At 42.4% G+C, this 25,417-nt stretch overlaps 1 protein-coding gene across 1 annotated transcript in view; it reads right to left on the minus strand.

Moving 5' to 3' along the window:
- Positions 1-1,387: 1,387 nt before the first annotated feature.
- LOC126284649 (dual specificity protein phosphatase 14-like) overlaps positions 1,388-25,417 on the minus strand; it is an 89,605-nt gene continuing 65,575 nt past the window's right edge. The window contains exon 3 of the mRNA XM_049983737.1: positions 1,388-4,582. Coding sequence (XP_049839694.1) covers positions 4,247-4,582 — 336 coding nt within the window. The 3' untranslated portion in view covers positions 1,388-4,246. The remainder of the gene's footprint in view (positions 4,583-25,417) is intronic.

Below are 25,417 nucleotides of genomic sequence, written 5' to 3' on the forward strand. Positions count from 1 at the left end.
CCGTACCACCTCTAATCCTAAATGAAACAAATATTAATTTCTCTCCCTCAGCAAAGAGTTTGAGAGTAATAATAGATGAAACTCTAAATTGTGACAGAGCACGTAACTGCAGTGTGCAAAAAAGCATCAGCATCCCTTCATGTCTTAAAAAATATAAAAACTCTTACCTTTCGATCTGAAAAAGAAATTAGTAAAACGCTTATACTTCCAATCACTGACTACAGCGATATTATCCAATAAGGCCTCTCTCAGGAAAATTCCCGACGTCTAGAACTGGTCATGAATGCCTGCGTCCGATATATCTGTGACGTTCGACTTTTTGATCACATTTCACCAGCATATGCAGAATTGTCCTGGCTGCGTGCAGACAAACGCAAAGATATCCATACACTCTGTCTCATCTACTGCCTTATAAATATACACTGACGCTCATATCTCTCTTCGTCTCTAACGCTCATGTCTTAACAACATGACAGAAACACACGTTCTCATTATAATAAAATCCTCTCCGTCCACTGCATCGCTCAGTCACCTTCTCCAAGTCCTTTACACTAGCGGGAAACCGACTCTGGAATAACCTGCCTCGTTATGTTAGAGAACTTAAAAACATGTCCAGCTTCAAAAAACGGTTAATGACGTATCTACTTAAGCAACAGTAATGCCTTCCTCTGTACATGAATGCACTTCATCTCATTACTTCCCTCTTTCCCCCTCCTCAAATCTCCATTCCCCAAAACACGCTATACTAGTAAACATCTACTTTAAACACCAAGATATTATGTACATCTGCACAAACCTTCATTACTATTGGCAATCCTTCTCATGTTTGTCATTATTATTTGATTTTTTTACTGTTATTATTATTGCTTTTATCATAATCTGTATGTATAGCACCTATTGTAAAAATCCTGCCGCATTTACTTTATTAGGTCTTAGTCATTACTCTTTATTCATATTGTCACTAGAGTAAGCTAATTTTCTCATTTAAACTATGGTCATGATGTAACTCTGATGTGTGAAATGCTGTATGTGTGAACACTGGTCCAATGTAAGAGAGGGCCTGATGGCCCTAATCTGATCAGGTTAAGTAAATAAATAAAAAAATAAAAATAAAATACCATTACTGTATCTTCACTGTCTCATTGAGAATGTTAGAAATTTAATAATAATTCAGTATGCAAACATTATTTCACTACAAGAAAATGTCGACATATTCTGTCTTCTGAAGTAACACATCACGAGAATTTGAGGCTGGATATTTTCATTTATTCGCCATTCTCCTTTCTGGGAGCACTAACGATTGTGTACTGCATCAAGGAGCAGCAGCATCTTCAGTGTTTCTGGAGGTTTCTTGCATAGATAAATCAACACCGTGACAATAAGCAGCTTGAAGAAAGCATTAATTTATTGTAATTAACATCACTTATAAACTAAACACAAATTAATTTGTATTTTTTGTTAGAATACAAACATACATGAAAAAACTATACAACTGGATTACCAAATATTATTAGTGTCTTATAATAACTACATTATGAAGTAGATACCTCGGAATGTGCTTCTGCCAAATATTGGCAAATCACTTGTATAAGATGAAAAAAGCTACAGTGTACCCACACAGGCCATTGGTGAAAGAATTTCAGAAAATCTGTGAAGGAACACCTCTGAAATTCTTTTGACTTATAAAAATAACACACCACTCTTGCTTACTGGAGTGCAGATACTTCACTAAAGCCAGTTTCAGTTTCGCTCAAATATTCACTTAAGGTCAATCGTTCATGAGAGTGTCCTTGACTACTACCATCACAGGCAGAAATGTTTCGCTAAAGATGGTTGCCCATCAGATAAAGTAGTAGCAAATGAATCAGTCTGCTTTGCACAGACACAAAAATGGTCTGTCGTTGAGTTACTCTGGCAAAATGATATAGAAATGCTTCATGTAGATCACCCAAAAATGTGTAAAGTAACAGGAGATTTATGATATTTCTCTTTCGACCTTTTGTATTTTGTTACTGTCAGTCTTTAGATGCATGTTTATGTCGACAGAACTCACTGTCTTTTACATCCAATGGTGTTAACTAGGCTGAATTTCACGTCATGCATTCTAAACGTTATTAATGACGTGACTCAATCAATTAAAAAATATTGAATGTCCAATATCTACATTTAGTTTGATCAATACATTTGTCAATGATTCAACAACACGTTTCACACAAATTGTGTAAACTTTATGCAGTGATAATAAAGTCTTCTCACCAGCTATATATTTCTTAGTTCATATTAAAAATTCGAACAAGCAGAAAAGTGAAGGCACATTCTGCTACAAAAAATGGATATTCTAACTTCCATTTGGTTGATAAAACCGATTGCCTAATAATGAGGATGAGGACAGACAACGCCTCTCAGATGTTACACTGAAAATGGTGACACACTTCGCTATAAATGTCCTTTAAGTGACTAATCTTTTTTCACTGTCTTCATAGCATTTTAATATTGGTGTCGTAGTTTAGTGTTGTAAATAGGAGGCCTAGCATCTGCCTAGGAGAAGAAAAGGTGAAAAAATACTACAAGCTACAACTCAAAGGTATATTGCTGTGGGTAGCGTCTCTAATCAGTGCTAACTGCTAACAGTAATTCAGTGATCTGAAATAAAGTGGTTGTTTTAACAAGATCTTATGAGTAATTTGCATAGTATTGCTCTGTCACACGACTCCGATGTACGTGGCTGACGGTGATCCTGTAAGATGGATCAGACGACCATATTATTTTACGCCTTTCCCCGTGATTCCGTCGATGGTTTCCGACATGTATTATTTCACTTTCCAGTGAATTTACCGGATGCAAAGGTGTAAAAGACATTCACTGAACCTCGTGGGACGGAATGAAAGCTTTTTGCACATACAGGGTGTAATGAGTAGATAAGTGCCGATTGTTTACATGTGGCGTTTTAATATCAGTGTGTCGGTTGTTTTTTTCTTTGCATCGATCAGTCTTCCCACAAACATGTTAAAAACTTTACCACCTGATGTTTTCTGCACGGTCGTAACTGCACCTGTAAGTGGATTACGCCTGTCAGTATAAACCATTTTGCGTCCAAAGTGCAGGGAAAAATAAGCGTTAACGGTTGGGTCTTGCCTCACATACATAGTGGTACTAACGAAACTAAAATAACACGACTTGTAATGGCTATAACTGTAAGACTTCAAATGAGGTCAATACAGATATCTGCCTCAGTAACCAACAGGAATAACAGCACTTAATCCCGTTACCCCTGTATTACACGCACACAAACCACGAAGTTAGTGCTAAGTCGAAACGATTTCAGCTGGCTGCGATGAATACAACATTAAATTAGTAGACATTAAGGACAGAGAAAGCACTTCCTGTCAATTGATTCGATTACTGGAGTTTGCCACTACTCAGGCGTTTACTTGACTGAGAGGACACTGTAGATATCTTCGGTAGCCAGAATAAGCGCATTGTGGGTAGTACTTTGGTGAGAGTGCTGGAGGAGCCGTGGTAGACTCACTCATAGACAAAATAAAGAGTTTCCTTCCCAGCCGGATTTATCGTCCACAGTCAGTGGTTCACTAGTGCGAGTGGATTATGGCAACATATTAAACTGCCGTGAATAGTGAAAATGAGTATCACGTTCTCATCAATATCCATTGCCCGTGGTGCCTAATACGGCAACGAACAGGGCGCTGCTGTAGATGGTAGGTACGACAGATGGTCAGAATAAAGGCTGCATCGGGTGAAGAGTTGGCTTGTCAGTGGCTAGTAGAGTACTCAGTCTGAATAGTAACGAACACTGAGAGTATGGAATAAATACAACAATTTAAACCGTGCACATTGTGTGTTGCTAGCACAGTACTAGTATTCCTGGACAGAATAACCAAAGCAGAATGGGTGTTCAGTTCAGGTTCGTTTTCCAATGACTTCATTGTAGTTCATTGTCACTGCACCGCTGATACTCGATGAGGAGTCTGTTGTAGATCCCTCAGATATTGAGTAAGTACTCCCTGACAGAAAGTAATGTTTAAGGTAGTCACGGGCCCAGTCATGGCGGCTACTGCAGACAGGTAGCCCTCAGTTCTCGACACACACTCTGGGTATTGTCGGCGGGCACTGCTGCAGCTGAGGACGATACGATGCCTCTCGGAGAGAGTAAACGCGCCAGCGACACCTCCGAGTGTCTGTCACGCCTACCGAGAGGCTCCGGCGCGGCTGTGCTGCGCGATCGGCGTCAGTGCCTGCCGAAAGCGCGGCCGGCGCAGTGCTGCTGGAACCAGACGGTGTGGCGGTAGTCGGGCTCGTAGACGTCGGGGATGAGGGCGCCAGGCGCGGCCGGGTGGCGCACCATCGCTACAGAGGCGGCGCCGAGCGCGGCGCGCTCGAAGTCGATGAGCTGGCGGAAGAAGGCGGCGCTGGGCCGCGCGGCGGGGCGGCGGGCGCGCAGGTGAGCGAAAGCGGCGCGCAGCGGCAGCCCGCAGTGTTTGACCAGGTGCGCCAGGCACAGCGCCGCCGACCGGCTCACGCCCGCCACGCAGTGCACCAGGGTGCGCCCGCCCGACAGCCGCTCCTGTCGGAACCACAGCGGCGCGTCTAACTACACTGCATCTGCGACATACTCTGCAATCATGTGCGGCCGAGGGCACTGCCGGCACCACATTCCTGAAAGGTACACTACTGGCCATTAAACTTGCCACACCAAGAAGAAATGCAAATGATAACCGGGTATTCGTTGAACAAATATACAACCTGAGAAATCAGTAAACAGAACAACCACCTACGGTCCTAATAAGGGCCTTGATACGTCTGGGCATTGAGTCATACAGAGCTTGGATGGCGTGTACAGGTACAGCTGCCCATGCAATTCCAACACGATACCACAGTTCATAAAGAGTACTGACTGGCGTATTGTGACGAGCCAGTTGCTCGGCCACCATTGACCAGACGTTTTCAATAGGTGAGAGACCTGTAGAATGTGCTGGCCAGGGCAGCAGTTGAACATTCTCTGTATCCAGAAAGACCCGTACAGCACCTGCAACCTGCGGTCCTGCACTATCCTCCTGAAGTCTAGCGTTTGGCAGCAATCGATTGAAGGGTTGACCCACGGGTCGTAACACATCCGAAATGTAACGTCCACTGTTGAAAGTGCCGTCAATGCGAACAAGAGGTGACAGAGACGTCTAACCGAGTGCACCCCACACCATCATGCCGGGTGATACGCCAGTATGGCAACGACGAATAACCGCTTCCAATGTGCGTTCACCGCGATGTCGCCAAACACGGATGCGTTCATCATGATTCTGTAAACAGAACCTGGATTTGTCCGAAAAAATGACGGTCCGCCATTCGTGCACCCAGGTTCGTCGTTGAGTGCACCATCCCAGTCGCTCCTGTCTGTGATACAGCGTCAACGGTAACCGCAGCCACGGTCTCCTAGCTGATAGTCCATGCTGCTGCAAACTTCGTCGAACTGTTCTTGCAGATGGTTGTAGTCTTGCAAATGTTCCCATCTATTGAGTCAGGGATCGTTCCGTGGCTGCACGATCCGTTACAGCCATGCGCATAAGATGCCTGTCATCTCAACTGCTAGTGATACGAGGCCCTTGAGATCCAGCACGGCGTTCCGTTTTACCCTCCTGAACCCACCGATTCCATATTCTGCTAACAGTCATTGGACCTCGACCAACGCGAGCAGCAATGTCGCGATACGATAAACCGCAATCGCGATAGGCTACAAACCGTCATCAATGTCGGAAACGTGATGGCACACGAGGCATCACAACAACGTATCACCAGGCAACGTCGGTCAACTGCTGTTTGTGTATGAGAAATCGATTGGAAACTTTCCTCGCCAACGGAGCCAAATTTGTGTGAATGCTGTGCTAACCTCTTCATCTCAGAGTAGCACTTGCAACCTACGTCCTCAATTATTTGCTTGACGTATTCCAATCTCTGTCTTCCTCTACAGTTTTTGCCCTCTACAGCTCCCTCTAGTACCATGGAAGTCATTCCCTCATGTCTTAGCAGATGTCCTATCATCCTGTCCCTTCTCCTTATCAGTGTTTTCCACATATTCCTTTCCGATTCTGCGTAGAACTTCCTCATTCCTTACCTTATCAGTCCACCTAATTTTCAACATTCGTCTATAGCACCACATCTCAATTGCTTCGATTCTCTTCTGTTCCGGTTTTCCCACAGTCCATGTTTCATTACCATACAATGCTGTACTCCAGACGTACATCCTCAGAAACTTCTTCCTCAAATTAAGGCAGGTATTTGCTATTAGTAGACTTCTCTTGGCCAGAAATGCCTTTTTTGCCATAGCAATTCTGCTTTTGATGCCCTCCTTGCTCCGTCCGTCATTGGTTATTGTACTGCCTAGGTAGCAGAATTCCTTAACTTCATTGACTTCGTGACCATCAATCCTGATGTTAAGTTTCTCGCTGTTCTCATTTCTACTACTTCTCATTACCTTCGTCTTTCTCCAATTTACTCGCAAACCATACTGTGTACTCATTAGACTGTTCATTCCGTTCAGCAGATCATTTAATTCTTCTTCACTTTCACTCAGGATAGCAATGTCATCAGCGAATCGTATCACTGATTTCCTTTCACCTTGTATTTTAATTCCACTCCTGAACCTCTCTTTTATTTCCATCATTGCTTCCCCGATGTACAGATTGAAGAGTAGGGGCGAAAGGCTACAGCCTTGTCTTACACCCTTCTTAATCCGAGCACTTCGTTCTTGATCGCCCACTCTTATTATTTCCTCTTGGTTGTTGTACATATTGTATATGACCCGTCTCTCCCTATAGCTTACCACTACCCTTTTCAGAATCTTGAACAGCTTGCACCATTTTATATTGTCGAACGCTTTTTCCAGGTCGTCAAATCCTATGAACGTGTCTTGATTTTTCTTTAGCCTTGCTTCCATCATTAGCCGTAACGTCAGAATTGCCTCTTTCGTGCATTTACTTTTCCTAAAGCCTAACTGATCGTCACCTAGCGCATTCTCAATTTTCTTTTCCATTCTTCTGTATATTATTCTTGTAAGCAGCTTCGATGCATGAGCTGTTAAGCTGATTGTGCGATAATTCTCGCACTTGTCAGCTATATTCTACACATCAACGTGAATAGTCGTTTTGTTGCCACTTCCCCTAATGATTTTAAAAATTCTGATGGAATGTTATCTATCCCTTCTGCCTTATTTGAACGTAAGTCCTCCAAAGCTCTTTTACATTCTGATTCTAATACTGAATCCCCTATCTCTTCTAAATCGACTTCTGTTTCTTCTTCTATCACATCAGACAAATCTTCACCCTCATAGAGGCTTTCAATGTATTCTTTCCACCTATCTGCTCTCTCCTCTGCATTTAACAGTGGAATTCCCGTTGCACTCTTAATGTTACCTCCGTTGCTTTTAATGTCACCAAGGGTTGTTTTGACTTTCCTGTATGCTGAGCCTGTCCTTCTGACAATCATACCTTTTTCGATGTCTTCACATTTTTCCTGCAGCCATTTCGTCTTAGCTTCCCTGCACTTCCTATTTATTTCATTCCTCAGTGACTTGTATTTTTGTATTCCTGATTTTCCCGGTACATGTTTGTACTTCCTCCTTTCATCAATCAACTGAAGTATTTCTTCTGTTACCCATGGTTTCTTCGATGCTACCTTCTTTGTACCTGTGTTTTCCTTCCCAAATTCTGTGATGGCCCTTTTTAGACACGTCCATTCCTCTCCAGCTGTGCTGCCTACTGCGCTATTCCTTATTGCTGTATCTATAGCGTTAGAAAACATCAAACGTATCTCGTCATTCCTTAGAACTTCCGTATCCCACTTCTTTGCGTATTGATTCTTCCTGACTAATGTCTTGAACTTCAGCCTACTCTTCATCACTACTATATTGTGATCTGAGTCTATATCTGCTCCTGGGTACGCCTTACAATCCAGTATCTGATTTCGGAATCTCTGTCTGTCCATGATGTAATCTAATTGAAATCTTCCCGTATCTCCCGGCCTTTTCCAAGTATACCTCCTCCTCTTGTGATTCTTGAACAGGGCATCCGCTTTAACTATCTGAAACTTGTTACAGAACTCAATTAGTCTCTCTCCTCTTTCATTCCTTGTCCCAAGCCCATATTCTCCTGTAACCTTTTCTTCTACTCCTTTCCCTACAACTGCATTCCAGTCGCCCATGACTATTAGATTTTCGTCCCCCTTTACATACTGCATTACCCTTTCAATGTCCTCATACACTTTATCTGTTCATCTTCAGCTTGCGACGTCGGCATGTATACCTGAACTATCGTTGTCGGTGATGGTTTGCTGTCGATTCTGATTAGGATAACCCGGTCACTGAACTGTTCACAGTAACAGACCCTCTGCCCTACCTTCCTATTCATCACGAATCCTACACCTGTTATACCATTTTCTGCTCCTGTTGATATTACCCGATACTCATCTGACCAGAAATCCTTGTTTTCCTTCCACTTCACTTCACTGACCCCTACTATATCTAGATTGAGCCTTTCCATTTCCCTTTTTAGATTTTCTAGCGTTCCTACCACGTTCAAGCTTCTGACATTCCACGCCCCGACTCGTAGAACATTATCCTTTCGTTGATTATTCAATCTTTTTCTCATGGTAACCTCCCACTTGGCAGTCCCCTCCCGGAGATCCGAATGGGGGACTATTCCGGAACCTTTTGCCAATGGAGAGATCATCATGACACTTCTTCAACTACAGGCCACATGTCCTGTGGAGACACGTTACGTGTCTTTAATGCAGTGGTTTCCATTGCCTTCTGCATCCTCATGTCGTTGATCATTGCTTATTCTTCCGCCTTTAGGGGCAATTTCCCACTCCTATGACAAGAGAGTGCCCTGAACCTCCATCCGCTCCTCCGCCCTCTTTGACAAGCCCGTTGGCGGTAATGAGGCTGATTTCTTATGCCGGAAGTCTTCGGCCGCCAATCCTGATTATTTATCAAAATTTAGGCTGTGGCGGGGATCGAACCCGGGACCGAAAACGTTTTTGATTTTGAATGAAAGACGTTACCCCTGGACCACGGGTCTTATCAGTCCTATTCGATTGGAAACCGAGATAGATACACAATACTCAAGAATCGGGCGAACAAACCCCGTATAAGACACTTCTTTCGGAACTAATTGCTTCTCTGCTCGGAGATAATCGGGTGATAAAGTTGTTGTTGTTGTTATGGTCTTCAGTCCAGAGACTGGTTTGATGCAGCTCTCCATGCTACTCTATCCTGTGCAAGCTTCTTCATCTCCCAGTACCAACTACAACCTACATCCTTCTGAATCTGCTTAGTGTATTCGTCTCTTGGTCTCCCTCTACGATTTTTACCCTCCACGCTGCCCTCCAATACTAAATTGGTTATCCCTCGATGTCTCAGAACATGTCCTACCAACCGATCCCTTCTTCTCGTCAAGTTGTGCCACAAGCTCCTCTTCTCCCCAATTCTATACAATACCTCCTCATTAGTTATGTGATCTACCCATCTAATCTTCAGCATTCTTCTGTAGCACCACATTTCGAAAGCTTCTATTCTCTTCTTGTCTAAGCTACATATCGTCCACGTTTCACTTCCATACATGGCTACACTTCATACAAATAATTTGAGAAACGACTTCCTGACACTTAAATCTATACTCGATGTTAATAAAATTCCCTTCTTCAGAAACGCTTCCCTTGTCATTGCCAGTCTACATTTTATATCCTCTCTACTTCGACCATAATCACCTATTTTGCTCCCCAAATAGCAAAACTCCTTAACTATACTTTAAGTGTGTCATTTCCTAATCTAATTCCCTCAGCATCACCCGACTTAATTCGACTACATTCCGTTATCCTCGTTTTGCTTTTGTTCAAATGGTTCAAATGGCTCTGAGCACTATGGGACTAAACTGCTGTGGTCATCAGTCCCCTAGAACTTAGAACTACTTAAACCTAACTAGCCTAAGGACATCACACACATCCATGCCCGAGGCAGAATTCGAACCTGCGACCGTAGCAGTCGCACGGTTCCGGACTGCGCGCCTAGAACCGAGAGACCACCGCGGCCGGCTTGCTTTTGTTGATGTTCATCTTATACCCTCCTTTCAAAACACCGTCCATTCCATTCAACTGCTCTTCCAAGTCCTTTTCCGTCTCTGACAGAATGACAATGTCACCGGCGACCCTCAAAGTTTTTATTTCTTCTCCATGGATTTTAATACCTACTCCGAACATTTCTTTTGTTTCCTTTAGTGGTTGCTCAATATACAGATTAAATAACATTCGGGATAGGCTACAACCCTGTCCTACTTGCTTCCCAACCACTGCTTCCCTTTCACACCCCTCGACTCTTATAACTGCCATCTGCATTTGTAAAAATTGTAAATAGCCTTTCGATCTCTGTATTTTACCCCTGCCACCTTCAGAATTTGAAAGAGAGTATTCCAATGAACATTGTCAAAAGCTTTCTCTAAGTGTTCAAATGCTAGAAACGTAGGTTTGCCTTTCCTTAATCGTTCTTCTAAAATAAGTCGTAGGGTCAGTATTGCCTCACGTTTTCCAACATTTCTACGGAATCCAAACTGATCTTCCCCGAGGTCGGCTTCTATAAGTTTTTCTATTCGTCTGTAAAGAATTTGCGTTAGTATTTTGCAGCTGTGACTTATTAAACTGATAGTTCGGTAATTTTCACATCTGCCAACGCCTGCTTTCTTTGGGATTGGGATTATTATATTCTTCTTGAAGTCTGAGGGTATTTCGCATGTTTCATACATCTTGCTCACCAGATGGTAGAGTTTTGTCAGGACTGGCTTTCCCAAGGTTGTCAGTAGTTCTAATGGAATGTTGTCTACTCCGGGGGCACTGTTTCGACTCAGGTCTATCAGTGCTCTGTCAAACTCTTCACGCAATGTCATATCTCCCATTTCATCTTCATCTACATCCTCTTCCATTGCCATAGTATTGTCCTCAAGTACATCGTCCTTGTATAGGCCCTCGATATAAAGGTGATAAAGTACATTTAAAAACGTATAACAGGAAACACCTACGAATACGATACTTAAAGTTAAATATAAAGGACAAGTATCACTACCATTTGAAATAAAAAGACGTTAAACCAGCATTCAGCATAGGGGATGTCCATTAATTACGCGAACTGAGAATGCGGGAGACGGAGGTCGTATATGGCAAAATATCACCAAATCTCATTCAAAACGGCAGGGGACAATGAAAATCTCACATCAACTTTTTAATTCACGGAATGTAGGGTATAGCATAACACTTGGTTTTATGTAATTAATCCCGAGCATACACAGTACTCTAGACTGAACTGAGCGCTTCACAAACGGGAATGCTTCGGATTCCCCGATTTGAAACAAGCATCTTTCGATTTCACTCGTAGAGTTCTCTCCCGCGCTGGTCGAACTCAGTGCGTGTCAGTCAACCAGCTATTCGTGGCATTCTGCAAAGCATGTTATGCCGATGTTATAATGTTCAACACTCATTGGTGTCAAAACTTTCACAACGCGTCTGTTAAGTCGCTTGGCGTGTACACTTGCAAACAAGAACTTCGTCATATGTGGGAAGAAGCGAAGTGAAGTTCACCAACAAGAATTCTCTTAGTCATTATACAAATCAAGAGATTGAAAAGCTACATAATCATACAGCTCAAAGTAAAGGTACAAACAGTGTTGTCTTTCTTCTGTAAAGTAAGTAAAGAATCAACGACATGTGATGTATATAATAAACCATTAAAAGCTCAACTGTTTAAGGGATCCGTCGAAAGGTTAATACTTTTTTTTCGTACAGCCTTCTTGACTGTATATCCGCCTGTTGTATGAATACTACTCAGGACTGGCATGTTTAAAATATTATTTTGAATCACCTGGTAAAAACACTGATAATACACTGCGTAGTTTTATTAAAGTGTCTTAATAAATGTTTGCAACAAATTTTAAAAATTTTATTTTTACGTGTCTTTACCCACCTACGGGTATACGCCACATGAAGGGGATGGGTGGGGAGTACCACCACATCTCATCAACGGGGGAGGGGCGCCAACATAGTTAATGGATGTCTCATTATCATCTTTACTGTTGAACTATGCTTTACAAAAAAAACTTTGTATTTACTGTTTAACTATGTTTTATAAATATGTTGCATGCATCTGACATTTGGGGCTAAGTAGTAACAGAACTGCACCAGTAGCTCTGGGAAGGAATCCCAATGAAACTAATGTAAACTGCGTCGCTTTTTCAGACGATTAACAGCAAATACAACTGTTCTGAAAACATCAGCTGAAAAAACAATATTCGTGACTAATATAAAAAAATGCTCAAAAATTCACAGAAACACATGTAAGTTAGTTACGTTGCACCTTGAAGAAACAGGAAATTTAGCAATAGATGCTACAGTTAATACAGCATCAAGAGCATATAGCTTGACAAGAAATGCGTATCCAGACAGCAGAACTAAAATGTTACACCACTGTGTTAAGACCAGGATTTTTAAAGTGGTGTCATACTTAACGATGAACTATATTCCGGACATAAAAGAGGTGCTTTAATGACGGAATATTAGAAAATTACTGGCGCAATATAAACTACAGATAGTTTGAAACTGAGAATTGAGGAGGAGGTCTGCGAAAATATAGAGAAAATACCAGAAGAAAAGACAAAACGAAGAATAATCTTCTTTGGTTTATTCTAACGGTGGCTAACGACGCAAATATTTCTGTATTCCTGGGATAAGAAATCGAAAATATCATGGATTAAAGAAATAAAAATAGAACTAGAAAGAAACAACAACGTAGAATCAGACACAAGCAACGATTTTAAGCCTGAAATACTAAACTTGCAGCCGGCCGGAGTGGGCGTGCGGTTCTAGGCGCTACAGTCTGGTACCAAGCGACCGCTACGATCGCAGGTTCGAATCCTGCCTCGGGCATGGATGTGTGTGATGTCCTTGGGTCAGTTAGGTTTAATTAGTTCTTAGTTCTAGGTGACTGATGACCTCAGAAGTTATATCGCATGGTGATCAGAGCCATGTGTGTGAACTAAACCTGCAAGGCTTTCAAGGTTGACGAGATAAGAAATCGTGAACAACATGGACACAAGAAAGGGAAAGACAACACGGTGAGAAAGTGAGAGAGTGCTGGAGAAACAGGAAACAATAACAAGGAAAGAACACACATTGAAGCTGTTGCGTGATCCCAGTTGCTCAGAATGAGGATAGAAGAATAACACGCTTTTTACAGTCCTTCAATATTAAACAATTTTCAGTCGACCCACTCGTTCTAGTGAGAAGTGAAGATGAAGTTTCTTATTGACGCAAACAACTTACGTCTTATAACAACTCAAAAGTCTTTATTTTATTTCATCATTTCCAGGAATCTTTGGACTCCATTTTCTGTTTTTAATATGACTGTTCTCTGTCTCTCAGATACATTGGATAAGTGTTATATCAGTAGTCCCGTGAAGATCTTTAACAGTCACAAGTCACTTTAAGCAAGATAATCTCTGGCTGATTTCCCACGAGTGAAGGATGGAAACGCCAAACTTTGACTGAACTGAATGTGTTTTCTGTGTCGAGCTACAGCTAGCGGTGATCATTCCGTGGTGGGAACCATTCGGCAATGCATTGATGCAGCCTCTACTATTATTTATTTCCATTGGTGCTTGTTTTTTAAAATTTATCTTCATTTCACCGAATATTTTATTTGGTAAACTAGTAACTATCTGTTCATTTATGAACATTAACAACTAGTGATTTAGCTTGAGATAACACGTCATCTAATTGCACTTTGTTTATGAGTTTTGCCTTATCTCACCACAAACCACTATACTATTTGAAGTAGTATATTTCAAGTGTATCGCGACTGTTTCGCTTTTCGTTTCTGGAAATTTACTTTCCTAGCACTGATAGGATCAGCATCAGGTACATTGTATAAGGAAGACAATGTATTTTCATTAACACATCTGGAGCTACAATTTATTGTGCTGATATATGGGAGTTAGAAGTGACCTAGGAAAGAAGTCGAAGGAAACCGATGCACCATTTAGCGCTTTAGGCTGCTTCGTCTGTTCACCGAGCTGCACCCAAAGTCAGACTGAAACCTTGCTAACTAACGTTTAAGGAATGGGCTAGATTGTATCCAGCAAACGGAACCTTCACGGTCACTATACTGCGCTACGGCAGCTACAACACCTGTGTTACGTATGAAACGCCGTGTTAGCATAGAGGGTGTCCCAGAAATGTTGTGGAAAATTTCGAGGAGTTGTAGAGGATGTCTTGAGGACCAAAATGAGGATAGGAGCCGGTGTCCGGAAACATAATGAAACGACGCTACAAAACGTCGAAGATATATATGCGCCTGCGCCTGCCACTAGGCTATACATCTGTCAGCAAACGTATTCATAGGAGACGAGGGGTTTCTACACAGCAGCTAGCTCCATCGTGGCAATCGGTAGCGATCACTGAATAACAAACAACATTGAGAGACGTTCTGTCTACGGTTCGTCAGCGTACAAAGTCGCGTTTGTTGCGGAAGGGCGGCTTAGCGGCAGGCGCCGGCGCCTATAACGTCGCCACTCTATACTGTCTTGCATGACATTTCACGACATCAGTTCCTATCCTCTATATGTTCCTCAGGACGCCCTCTAAAACCTCTCGAACTGCGGCGTAAGATTTCTGGGACATTCAGTAGATATGTTAATTAGCAGAGTGGGCGTAAGAACCTTGTTTCCGGAAACGAATCGAAGGTCTACTGATTTTGGTTTTCCCTCAACAGAACGCTCTTCCGTCCTGATTCGACCAGCAGTGTATCTTATGTGCTTTGAAATCGGCGTCATTGAAAATGAGCTCTAGGCCCACTACTTTGCAATTAAAATATCTTTACTGCTGCCAAAGGAGATGACTATGGGTGTTCAAAAAGGACAGAGAAGTAATTCCGCGAAAACAGAACGACAGAGAGTTAAATAACAAGATCTTTGCTCGACAGTGAAGTTGTTTCGACACTTCCAGTGAGTGGCGTCATCAGAGGCGACGTAACGCTGTGGCACTGCCACAAAGCGGCGGGTTGCGTCAGCGGGGCGGCCGGCGGCCTTTCAGTAATTTGCCGGCAGTCATTTATCTGGCCTGGCGCTGCTCTTACACTGCAGTGCACGGCTTCCCTGCTTCTGTTCCAGCAGGGCCGTCGCCGATGGCATTTCTCCGCGCTCGTAGCAACACTCTGGAAGGGACTGTTGCCATACGAATCTGTTAACTTTGGTTATCTGCCTTTTCTACACACCAAAAATGAAATGGATTGCCTCAGGTTACTTGTACTATTGTGTTTCACTTCCTCAGTAGAAAATATGGCAACAGTCAAATACATAATTACATTAAATGTATGCATGTCCGAAGGCACATTGCATCGTATTCAGAATAACTGTGGTACCGTGATATGGCAATTGTATGATTGTGTTTTAACCTTCAGCTACGTTTAATTTTCTTTTTCCAGATGGTGATTTATAATACGAGGGTTGACTGAAAAGTAATTCCTCCTCATTCGTAACTGTTCACATTGGTATGAGGCAGGTACTGGCTTCGTCCGTAGCCTCTTCTCTACAGCTCCAGTTGGCGAGAAGCCACAGCATTGAACGGCTGTGTTGTTAACGTGTAAAGTATGGAACCCTGCGCCGACGGTCGGTCAGTGCGATTGTAGCAACGTGCAGTCATTGAATTCTTGAGGGCAGAATGTGTCACCGCGAAGGAGGTTCATCAGAGAATGAAAGCAGTTTATGGTGATTTTCTTGATGTGATTACTGTGCGTCTTCATTCTCATGACGCAAGAGGAGTTCCTGGCAAATTTCAAGTCTGTGCTTTTTCATTTCAGGAGTCAGCATCTGGGGTACCCATCGTGCACAGATCTTTCGATAGGCAATCAAAGCAATAATGTGACTCACACGTTCCTGTGAAATGGCGATTGTGCTTGCAATTTCTCTCTGAGTGATACGACGATCGTACTGAATCAGTCTATTAACATTTTGCCTGTGGAACTCGGTGGTTACTGTCACAGGACGTCCAACTTTTTGCTACGCAGGTCAGACATTCCTGCCTCAACATCTTTAAACTTACTCGCCCAACGACGCACAGCCATACGTTAGACCGCTCGACTAACCGGGCGGGTTTGTGGAGGAATTACTTTTCAGTCAACCCTCGTATATCCATTGCCTGCCTCTGTTTCTCTCGCTTTCTCTCTCACTCTCTCTCCCTCTCTCACTCTCTCTCTCTTTCTCTCTCTCTCTCCCTTTCTCTCTCTCTCTCTCTCTCTCACCCACTAAAACACACACACAAACAAACAAACAAACAACCCCCCACCCCACACACACGCGCACCCAGACACAAGTACTATAAAGGTGTTTAAAGAAAGTTTCACACATTCCTACAGGAAGTAGCACTGGTGAAACTAGACGAAAAGCTCATTTAATGACGTGTCTGTAAACAAATACCTGTTGAGCTACGGCCGAATCTGTCCTCTTATACCTAACTGTCTGCTGCACAGTAGGCAGTGATACATGTGGCTACTAGCCATCCTGCCACATCCTTCAGCCTTTCTTTGCAGTGAATCACGCTGTCTGTCAAATACGCCTGGCTCTATTCGGATTGCGTTACGTACATTACTCACACGTCCCTCCAACATGGTCATACTGCCTATGGGCTTAGAATATACGAACGCCTTTAAATATTGCCATAGCTATAAATTCAACGGATTCATCTCTAATGAACGGAGGCGGCCGCTCTACAGGACATCTTCGCCCAATCCATCGCCCACGAAACTTTGCGCCGGGTGTGGGTTGGGTGATGGCCCGTCGTGCACCAAGCACATTCGTTGTCTCTCTGCCAGGGAAACACTCTCCAGCTGCGCTGGCGATTCATCGCGCGCAAATCATGGTACACAGCACCTCCTAATCTGTTTGGTAAAGTGTATGGCATTATGAATCTGCCATCGACAGTTCCAACCCATATACTGTCTCATCTCTGTGACTGCTCAATGACTTGCTTGGGCCCACACGTGCGTGTTGTGGAAGTTTAGTATGCCGTCTCTTGTGAATGCTGCCTACACCACCGAATACTACTAGTAAGACGGCCCGTACCTCAACACGTACTGTTTACCGGGCGTATCACTACAGAAACTTCCAACAGCGTTTATAGTTAGTAATTACTGTAATGATGGGTGTGTATTGTATATATTGGCAGGCTATGAGACACGTAACTAACTAATGTTATCTGTTCCATATTTAATTGGCACTTCGAGTGACATCTCGTGGCAATAATGGAAAAACAGCCACCTCAGCTCCAAACAAGACCAGCATCATCTTCTTATATCTTCTCTACACATTATAAATTAAAGCCTCTGCAGCACTTTTTTTGTCGGTATGTGGAAGATTACCGTAGGAACTACTGTAGGTATTTTGACACGGTTACACTAATAGACAGAATGATTCACGAGGAAGGTACGTGTGTGTAACATAATACCGTTACCCGCAGACAAGATTCTGTCACAGATACGAAGCGTCGCCAACATATTGACATATTTTTTAGGGTTCCGTATTTAAATTGGTAAAAACGCAACCCTTATAGGATCATTATGAGTACGTCACCTTACTAACTAATTTTTCGCCATAAGCTACTTTGAGGTAGTATTTTATTTCACCGAACTACTTTAGGGCACTGCTTATTATACGCGGTATCTATTTTATACCAAAGTCACGTATTTGTTTAAATTACTTACAGTGTATATTGTAAATCTGTGATATTTTAGTTCAATGTAATGCGACCTGCCTTAGAGGTAACGTTCTCTAGCGTATCCCAATGACAATATTTCGTAATGGTTATGTAATAATACGATTACATGGCTATATATATACATATTCAATTGTCATTGGCAATCTGAAACATCACAGAGATACAAAATTCTACAATATATACTGTGAATAACTTATTATAAGGAATATGAGTCTTTTGATACGGATGCCGTTAATGATGGGAAATGCCCGGAACTTGTCCAGTGAAGCGAAACACTGCAACAAGGCAGTTCTGGTCGAAAAGTGAAATATTTACAAATGGTACACGCTGAAGAACACAAAACAGCCTTACAAGATCACTTTGTTGTCCGTCCGTGTGTTACTATCCCTTTTTCTAAGAAACAGGCAGGGTATAAAGTTGATATATATATGAGAGAGAGAGAGATAAAGAGAGAGTTAGAGAGGGAGGGAGAGTGTGAACATTAGTAAAACCGACAAACTGCAGGGGACTTGACTGACAATGGGGGAAAAAAAGGTTCTATGAACATGTGTATATGTGTCCAAAAATGCTTCGTTGCCACGATAGACGGCGCTGACGCATGAAAGTTCCTATGGCCATGTGCCATTTGCTCCTTGTGTGTTGCAGGCTGTGTGATTGACGCATCGTACTGTAAGAATCAGAATTGTCTGGTATTGATGTCGGCACCAAGTCGAGATGATGTTTATGTACGGCAGAGCTGATGGAAACGGTCGAGAGGCGACACGGCTGTACCAAAAGAAGTGCCCTCACGGACAGCAAGCACATCACTCAACACTGCAAGTCCTTTTTGGGCTTTGTGTGATCATGAGGCCTCTCAGACAGGCGAACATGCACTGATGCGGCGGACTATGAGTACACTAGACATGGAGGACCGGGTTCGAGAGGATATTGAGACGAACCCACGTACACGCTCCAGGTAAGTGGACCGCTAACATGGTATAAGTCGAAGTACGATTACGTGTATCCTGCACGACAATCAAATCCAATGGAGGTCACCTTGATCATATTTCGTGACGTGGATGCGATGCAGCTCTGTACCGCGTGCCGACAAGATTTGTTGTTGTTGCACACATTTCCGGTCAGATGTTCATAGGACCATTTTTTCTCAATTTCCAGACAGGAATCCTTCCCTGCAGTTTGTCGGTTTTATTTATATTCACTCCGTGAATTGTTGTTGTTGTTGTTGTCTTCATTCCTGAGACTGGTTTGATGCAGCTCTCCATGCTACTCTATCCTGTGCAAGCTTCTTCATCTCCCAGTACCAACTGCAACCTACATCCTTCTGAATCTGCTTAGTGTATTCATCTCTTGGTCTCCCTCTACGATTTTCACTCTCCGCGCTGCCCTCCAATGCTGAATTTGTAATCCCGTGATGCTTCAAAACATGTTCTACCAACCGATCCCTTCTTCTACTCAAGTTGTGCCACAAACTTCTCTTCTCCCCAATCCTATTCAATACCATCTCATTAGTTACGTTATCTATCCACCTTATTTTCAGCATTCTTCTGTAGCACCACATTTCGAATGCTTCTATTCTCTTCTTGTCCAAACTAGTTATCGTCCATGTTTCACCTCCATACATGCCTACACTCCATACAAATACTTTCAGAAACGACATCCTGACACATAAATCTATATTCGATGTTAACAATTTTCTCTTCTTCAGAAACGCTTTCCTTGCCATTGCCAGTCTACGTTTTATATCCTCTCTACTTCGGCCATCATCAGTTATTTTACTTCCTAAATAGCAAAACTCCTTTAGTACTTTAAGTGGCTCGTTTCATAACCTAATTCTCTCAGTATCACCCGACGTAATTCGACTACATTCCAATATCCTCATTTTGCTTTGGTTGATGTTATTCTTATATCCTCCTTTTAAGACACTGTCCATTCCGTTCAACTGCTCGTCCACGTCCTTTGACGTCTCTGACAGAATTACAATGTCATCGGCGAACCTGAAAGTTTTTACTTCTTCTCCATGAATTTTAATACCTACTCCGAATTTTTCTTTTGTTTCCTTTACTGCTTGCTCAATACACAGATTGAATAACATCGGGGAGAGGCTACAACCCTGTCTTACTCCGTTCCCAACCACTGCATCCATTTCACGTCCCTCGACTCTTATAACTGCCATCTGGTTTCTGTACAAATTGTAAATAACATTTCGCTCCCTGTATTTTACACCTGACACCTTCAGAATTTCAAAGAGAGTATTCCAGTGAACATTGTCAAAAGCTATCTCTAAGTCTACAAATGCAAGAAACGTAGGTTTGCCTTTTCTTTATCTTTCTTCTAAAATAAGTCGTAAGGTCAGTATTGCCTAACGTGTTCCAACATTTCTACGGAATCCAAACTTATCCTCCCCGAGGTCCACATCTACCAGTATTTCCGTTTGTCTGCAAAGAATTCACGTTAATATTTTGCAGCTGTGACTTATTAAACTGATAGTTCGGTAATTTTCACATCTGTCAGCACCTGCTTTCTTTGGGATCGGAATTATTATATTCTTCTTGTAGTCTGAGGGTATATCGCCTGTCCCATACATCTTGCTCACCAGCTGGTAGAGTTTTGTCATGACTGGCTCTCCCAAGGCCGTCAGTAGTTCTAATGGAATGTTGTCTACTCCGGGGGTCTTGTTTCGACTCATGTCTTTCAGTGCTCTGTCAAACTCTTCACGCAGTATCGTATCTCCCATTTCGTCTTCATCTACATCCTCTTCTATTTCCATAATATTGTCCTCAAGTACATCGCCCTTGTATAAACCTTCTATATACTCCTTCCACCTTTCTGCCTTCCCTTCTTTGCTTAGAACTGGGTTCCCATCTGAGCTCTTGATATTCATACGCGTGGTTCTCTTCTCTTCAAAGGTCTCTTTAATTTTCCTGTAGGCGGTATCTATCTCACTCCTAGTGAGATAAGCTTCTACATCCTTACATTTGTCCTCTAGCCATCCCTGCTTTGCCATTTTGCACTTCCTGTCGATCTCATTTTGAGATGTTTGTATTCCTTTTTGCCAGCTTCATTTACTGCATTTTAATATTTTCTTCTTTCAACAATTAAATTCAATGTTTCTTCTCTCGTCTTTCTACCTACTTTATCCTCTGTTGCCTTCATTACTTCATCCATCAGAGCTACCCATTCGTCTTCTCCTGTGTTTCTTTCCCACATTCCTGTCAATTGTTCCCTTATGCTCTCCTTGAAACTCAGTACAACCTCTTGTTCTTTCAGCTTATCCAGATCCCATGTCCTTAAATTCCCAAATTTTTGCAGTTTCATCAGTTTTAATCTACTGGTCATAACCAATAGATTGTGGTCAGAGTCCACATCTGCCCCTGGAAATGTCCTACAATTTAAAACCTGATTCCTAAATCTCTGTCTTACATTTATATAATCTATGTGATACCTTTTAGTATCTCCAGGATTCTTCCATGTATACAACATTCTTTTATGATTCTTGAAGTGTTAGCTATGATTATGCTCTGTGCAAATTTCTACCACACGGCTTCCTCTTTCATTTCTTAGCCGCAATCCATAATCACCTACAAAGTTTTCTTCTCTCCCTTTCCCTACACTCGAATTCCAGTCACCCATGACTATTAAATTTTCGTCTCTCTTCACTACCAGAATAATTTCTTTTATCTCATCATACATTTCATCAATTCCTTCATCATCTGCAGAGCTAGTTCGCATATAAACTTGTACTGCTGTAGTAGGCATGGGCTTTGTGTCTATCTTGGCCACAATAATGCGTTCACTATGTTGTTTGTATTAGCTTACCTGCACTCCTATTTTTTTCATTATTAAACCTACTCCTGCATTACCCCTATTTGACTTTGTATTTATAATCCTGTATTCACCTGACCAAAAGTCTTGTTCCTCCTGCTACCAAACTTCACTAATTCCCACTATGTCTAACTTTAACCTATCCATTTCCCTAATTAAATTTTCTAACCTACCTGCCCGATTAAGGGATCTGGCATTCCACGCTCCAATCCGTAGAACGCGTTTTCTTCCTCCTGATAACGACGTCCTCCCGAGTAGTCCCTGCCCGGAGATCCGAATGGGGGACTATTTTACCTCTGGAATGTTTTACCCAAGAGGACGCCATCATTACTTAATCATACAGTAAAGCTGCATGTCCTCGGGAAAAATTACATCTGTAGTTACCCCCTGCTTTCAGCTGTTCACAGTACCAGCACAGCAAGGGCGTTTTGTTAATTTTGCAAGGCCAGACCAGTCAATCATCCAGACTGTTGCCCCTGCAACTACTGAAAAGGTTGCTGCCCCTCTTCAGGAACCACATGTTTATCTGGCCTCTCAACAGATACCCCACCGTTGTGGTTGCACCTGCGGTACGGCCATCTGTATCGCTGAGGCACGCGAGCCTCCCCACCACCGGCAAGGTCCATGGTTCATGGGGGGACTCAGTGTATTATTCCTATTAAAATACATTTTTACCCTGTAGAGGCTTATCTCACTAGGGGTGAGATAGATACTTCCTACAGGAAAATTAAAGAGACCTTTGGAGAAAAGAATATCAAAGGCTCAGATGGGAACCCAGTTCTAAGCAAAGAAGGGAATGCAGAAAGGTGGAAGGAGTATTTAGAGGGTCTATACAAGGGCGATGTGCTTGAGGACAATATTATTGAAATGGAAGAGGATGTAGATGAAGATGAAATGGGAGATACGATAATGCGTGAAGAGTTTGACAGAGCACTGAAAGACTTGAGTCGAAACAAGGCCCCCGGAGTAGACAACATTCCATTGGAACTGCTGACGGCCTTGGGAGAGCCAGTCATGACAAAACTCTACCATCTGGTGAGCAAGATGTATGAAACAGGCGAAATAACCTCAGACTTCAAGAAGAATATAATAATCCCAATCCCAAAGAAAGACGTTGCTGGCAGATGTGAAAATTACCGAACCATCAGTTTAATAAGTCACAGCTGCAAAATACTAACGCGAATTCTTTACAGACGAATAGAAAAACTGATAGAAGCCGACCTCGGGGAAGATCAGTTTGGATTCCGTAGAAATGTTGGAAGACGTGAGGCAATACTGACACTACGACTTATCTTAGAAGAAAGATTAAGGAAAGGCAAACCTACGTTTCTCACATTTGTAGACTTAGAGAAAGCTTTTAACAATGTTGACTGGAATACTCTCTTTCAGATTGTAAAGGCGGCAGGGGAACACTACAGGGAGTGAAAGGCTATTTACAATTTGTACAGACAAATGGCTCTGAGCACTATGCGACTAAACTTCTCAGGTCATCAGTCGCCTACAACTTAGAACTAATTGAACCTAACTAACCTAAGGACATCACATACATCCATGCCCGAGGGAGGATTCGAACCTGCGACCGTAGCAGTCCCACGGTTCCGGACTGCGCACCTAGAACCGCGAGACCACCGCGGCCGGCAATTTGTACAGAAACAAGATGGCAGTTATAAGAGTCGTGGGACATGAAAGAGAAGCAGTGGTTGGGAACGGAGTAAGACAGGGTTGTAGCCTCTCTCCGATGTTATTCAATCTGTATATTGAACAAGCAGTAAAGGAAACAAAAGAAAAATTCGGAGTAGGTATTGAAATCCATGGAGATGAAATAAAAACTTTGAGGTTCGCCGATGACATTGTAATTCTGTCAGAGACAGCAAAGGACTTGGACGAACAGTTGAACGGAATGGACCGTGTCTTGAAAGGAGGATATAAGATGAACATCAACAAAAGCAAACGGGGATAATGGAATGCAGTCGAATTAAGTCGGGTGATGCTGAGGGAATTAGATTACGAAATGAGACACTTAAAGTAGTGAAGGAGTTTTTCTGTTTGGGGAGCAAAATAACTGATGATGGCCGAAGTAGAGAGGATATAAAACGTAGACTGGCAATGGCAAGGAAAGCGTTTCTGAAGAAGAGAAATTTGTTAACATCGAGTATTGATTTAAGTGTCAGGAAGTCTTTTCTGAAATTATTTGTATGGAGTGTAGCCATGTATGGAAGTGCAACATGGACGATAAATATTTTGGAGAAGAAGAGAATAGAAGCATTCGAAATATGGTGCTACAGAAGAATGCTGAATATTAGATGGGTACATCACATAACTAATGAGGAAGTATTGAATAGGATTGGGGAGAAGTTTGTGCACAACTTGACAAGGAGAATGGACCGGTTGGTAGGACATGTTCTGAATCATGAAGGGATCACCAATTTAGTATTGGAGGGCAGCGTGGAGGGTAAAAATCCTATAGGGACACTTAGAGATGAATACACTAAGCAGATTCAGAAGGATGTAGGTTGCAGTAGGTACTGGGAGATGAAGAAGCTTGCACAGGATAGAGTAGCATGGAGAGCTGCATCAAACCAGTCTCAGGACTGAAGACAACAGCAACAAACAACATTTCATGAAACCAGTTGTTTTTTTGATTGATCTGTTGCTTACATGAAAAGTTCCTCTTTTTGAGTATGGTGTTGTTCATTCTGTGTATCTGCCCCAAAAATGTTAATCGACGTTTTCTGATTATGTCTCTGAGTCTGTCTGTATGTTCACGTAGCTCTTTGGTTGGCCTCTTCATCGATGTACCATCTCCATGTAATGCTCCAAAAATTTTTCGAAAAAATTTACGTTCTATCTTGTCTGTCTGTGTCACGCCTTATGCCCCGATTGTATTCGCTTCTGATGCACAGAGGGCTTCAGGTAGTACAACTGTATTGTACTGCATAAGTTTTCGCCTGTCTTGAGATGCTTCTTTTATTGTGGTGCGTCCATGTAAGTTTGTATGCTTTCTGAAGTTTTTCTATCCTGTATTGGATGCCTTATTTGATCCTCCTACTTGTATATATTCTCCAAGATACTTGCATTTTTCCTCTCTGTTAACCAATCCGTATTTTGTCTGCATGTCTTTTGTGCTGTTGTTAATTTTTCCATACATTTTGTTTTTTCGTATGATATCTGTAACCCCGTTTCTTCTCTATTGTTGCTAACTATTGCCAAGCGATCTGCAAATGATATACGTTTTATGATTATCTTCTTTGCACATGTCCTTCGTAACTGTGTTACTTTTACTTTTTCTTCCCACTGCTTGATAATTTTGTGCAGGAATATGTTGAATAGAAGCGGTGAGAGACCATCTCCTTGTCTGTATGTATCTCAAATCGCTCTGAGATTTCCCCAATATTTTTTTTTTGTATGTGGTGTCTGTGAGCGTCTGTACTATCAGCTTCCTAGTTTTTCTGTATATTTCATATTTTTCTAGTGTGTCAAAGAGAATCTGCCTATCAATGTAGTCATAGGCATTCTTAAAGCCCACAAGAGTAACTACAGTGTTGCTCACCTGTCTGACTTCCAAGGCCTCGCGGGATTAGCCGAGCGGTCCAAGGCGCTGCAGTCATGGACTGTGCGGCTGATCCCAGCGGAGGCTCGAGTCCTCCCTCGGGCATGGGTGTGTGTGTGTGTGTTTGCCCTTAGGATAATTTAGGTTATGGAGTGTGTAAGCTGAGGGACTGATGACCTTAGGAGTTTAAGTCCCATAAGATTTCACACACATTTGAAAATATTTTTGACT

Source organism: Schistocerca gregaria, chromosome 8 (genome assembly GCF_023897955.1).
Source record: "Schistocerca gregaria isolate iqSchGreg1 chromosome 8, iqSchGreg1.2, whole genome shotgun sequence".
Taxonomy (NCBI): domain Eukaryota; kingdom Metazoa; phylum Arthropoda; class Insecta; order Orthoptera; family Acrididae; genus Schistocerca; species Schistocerca gregaria.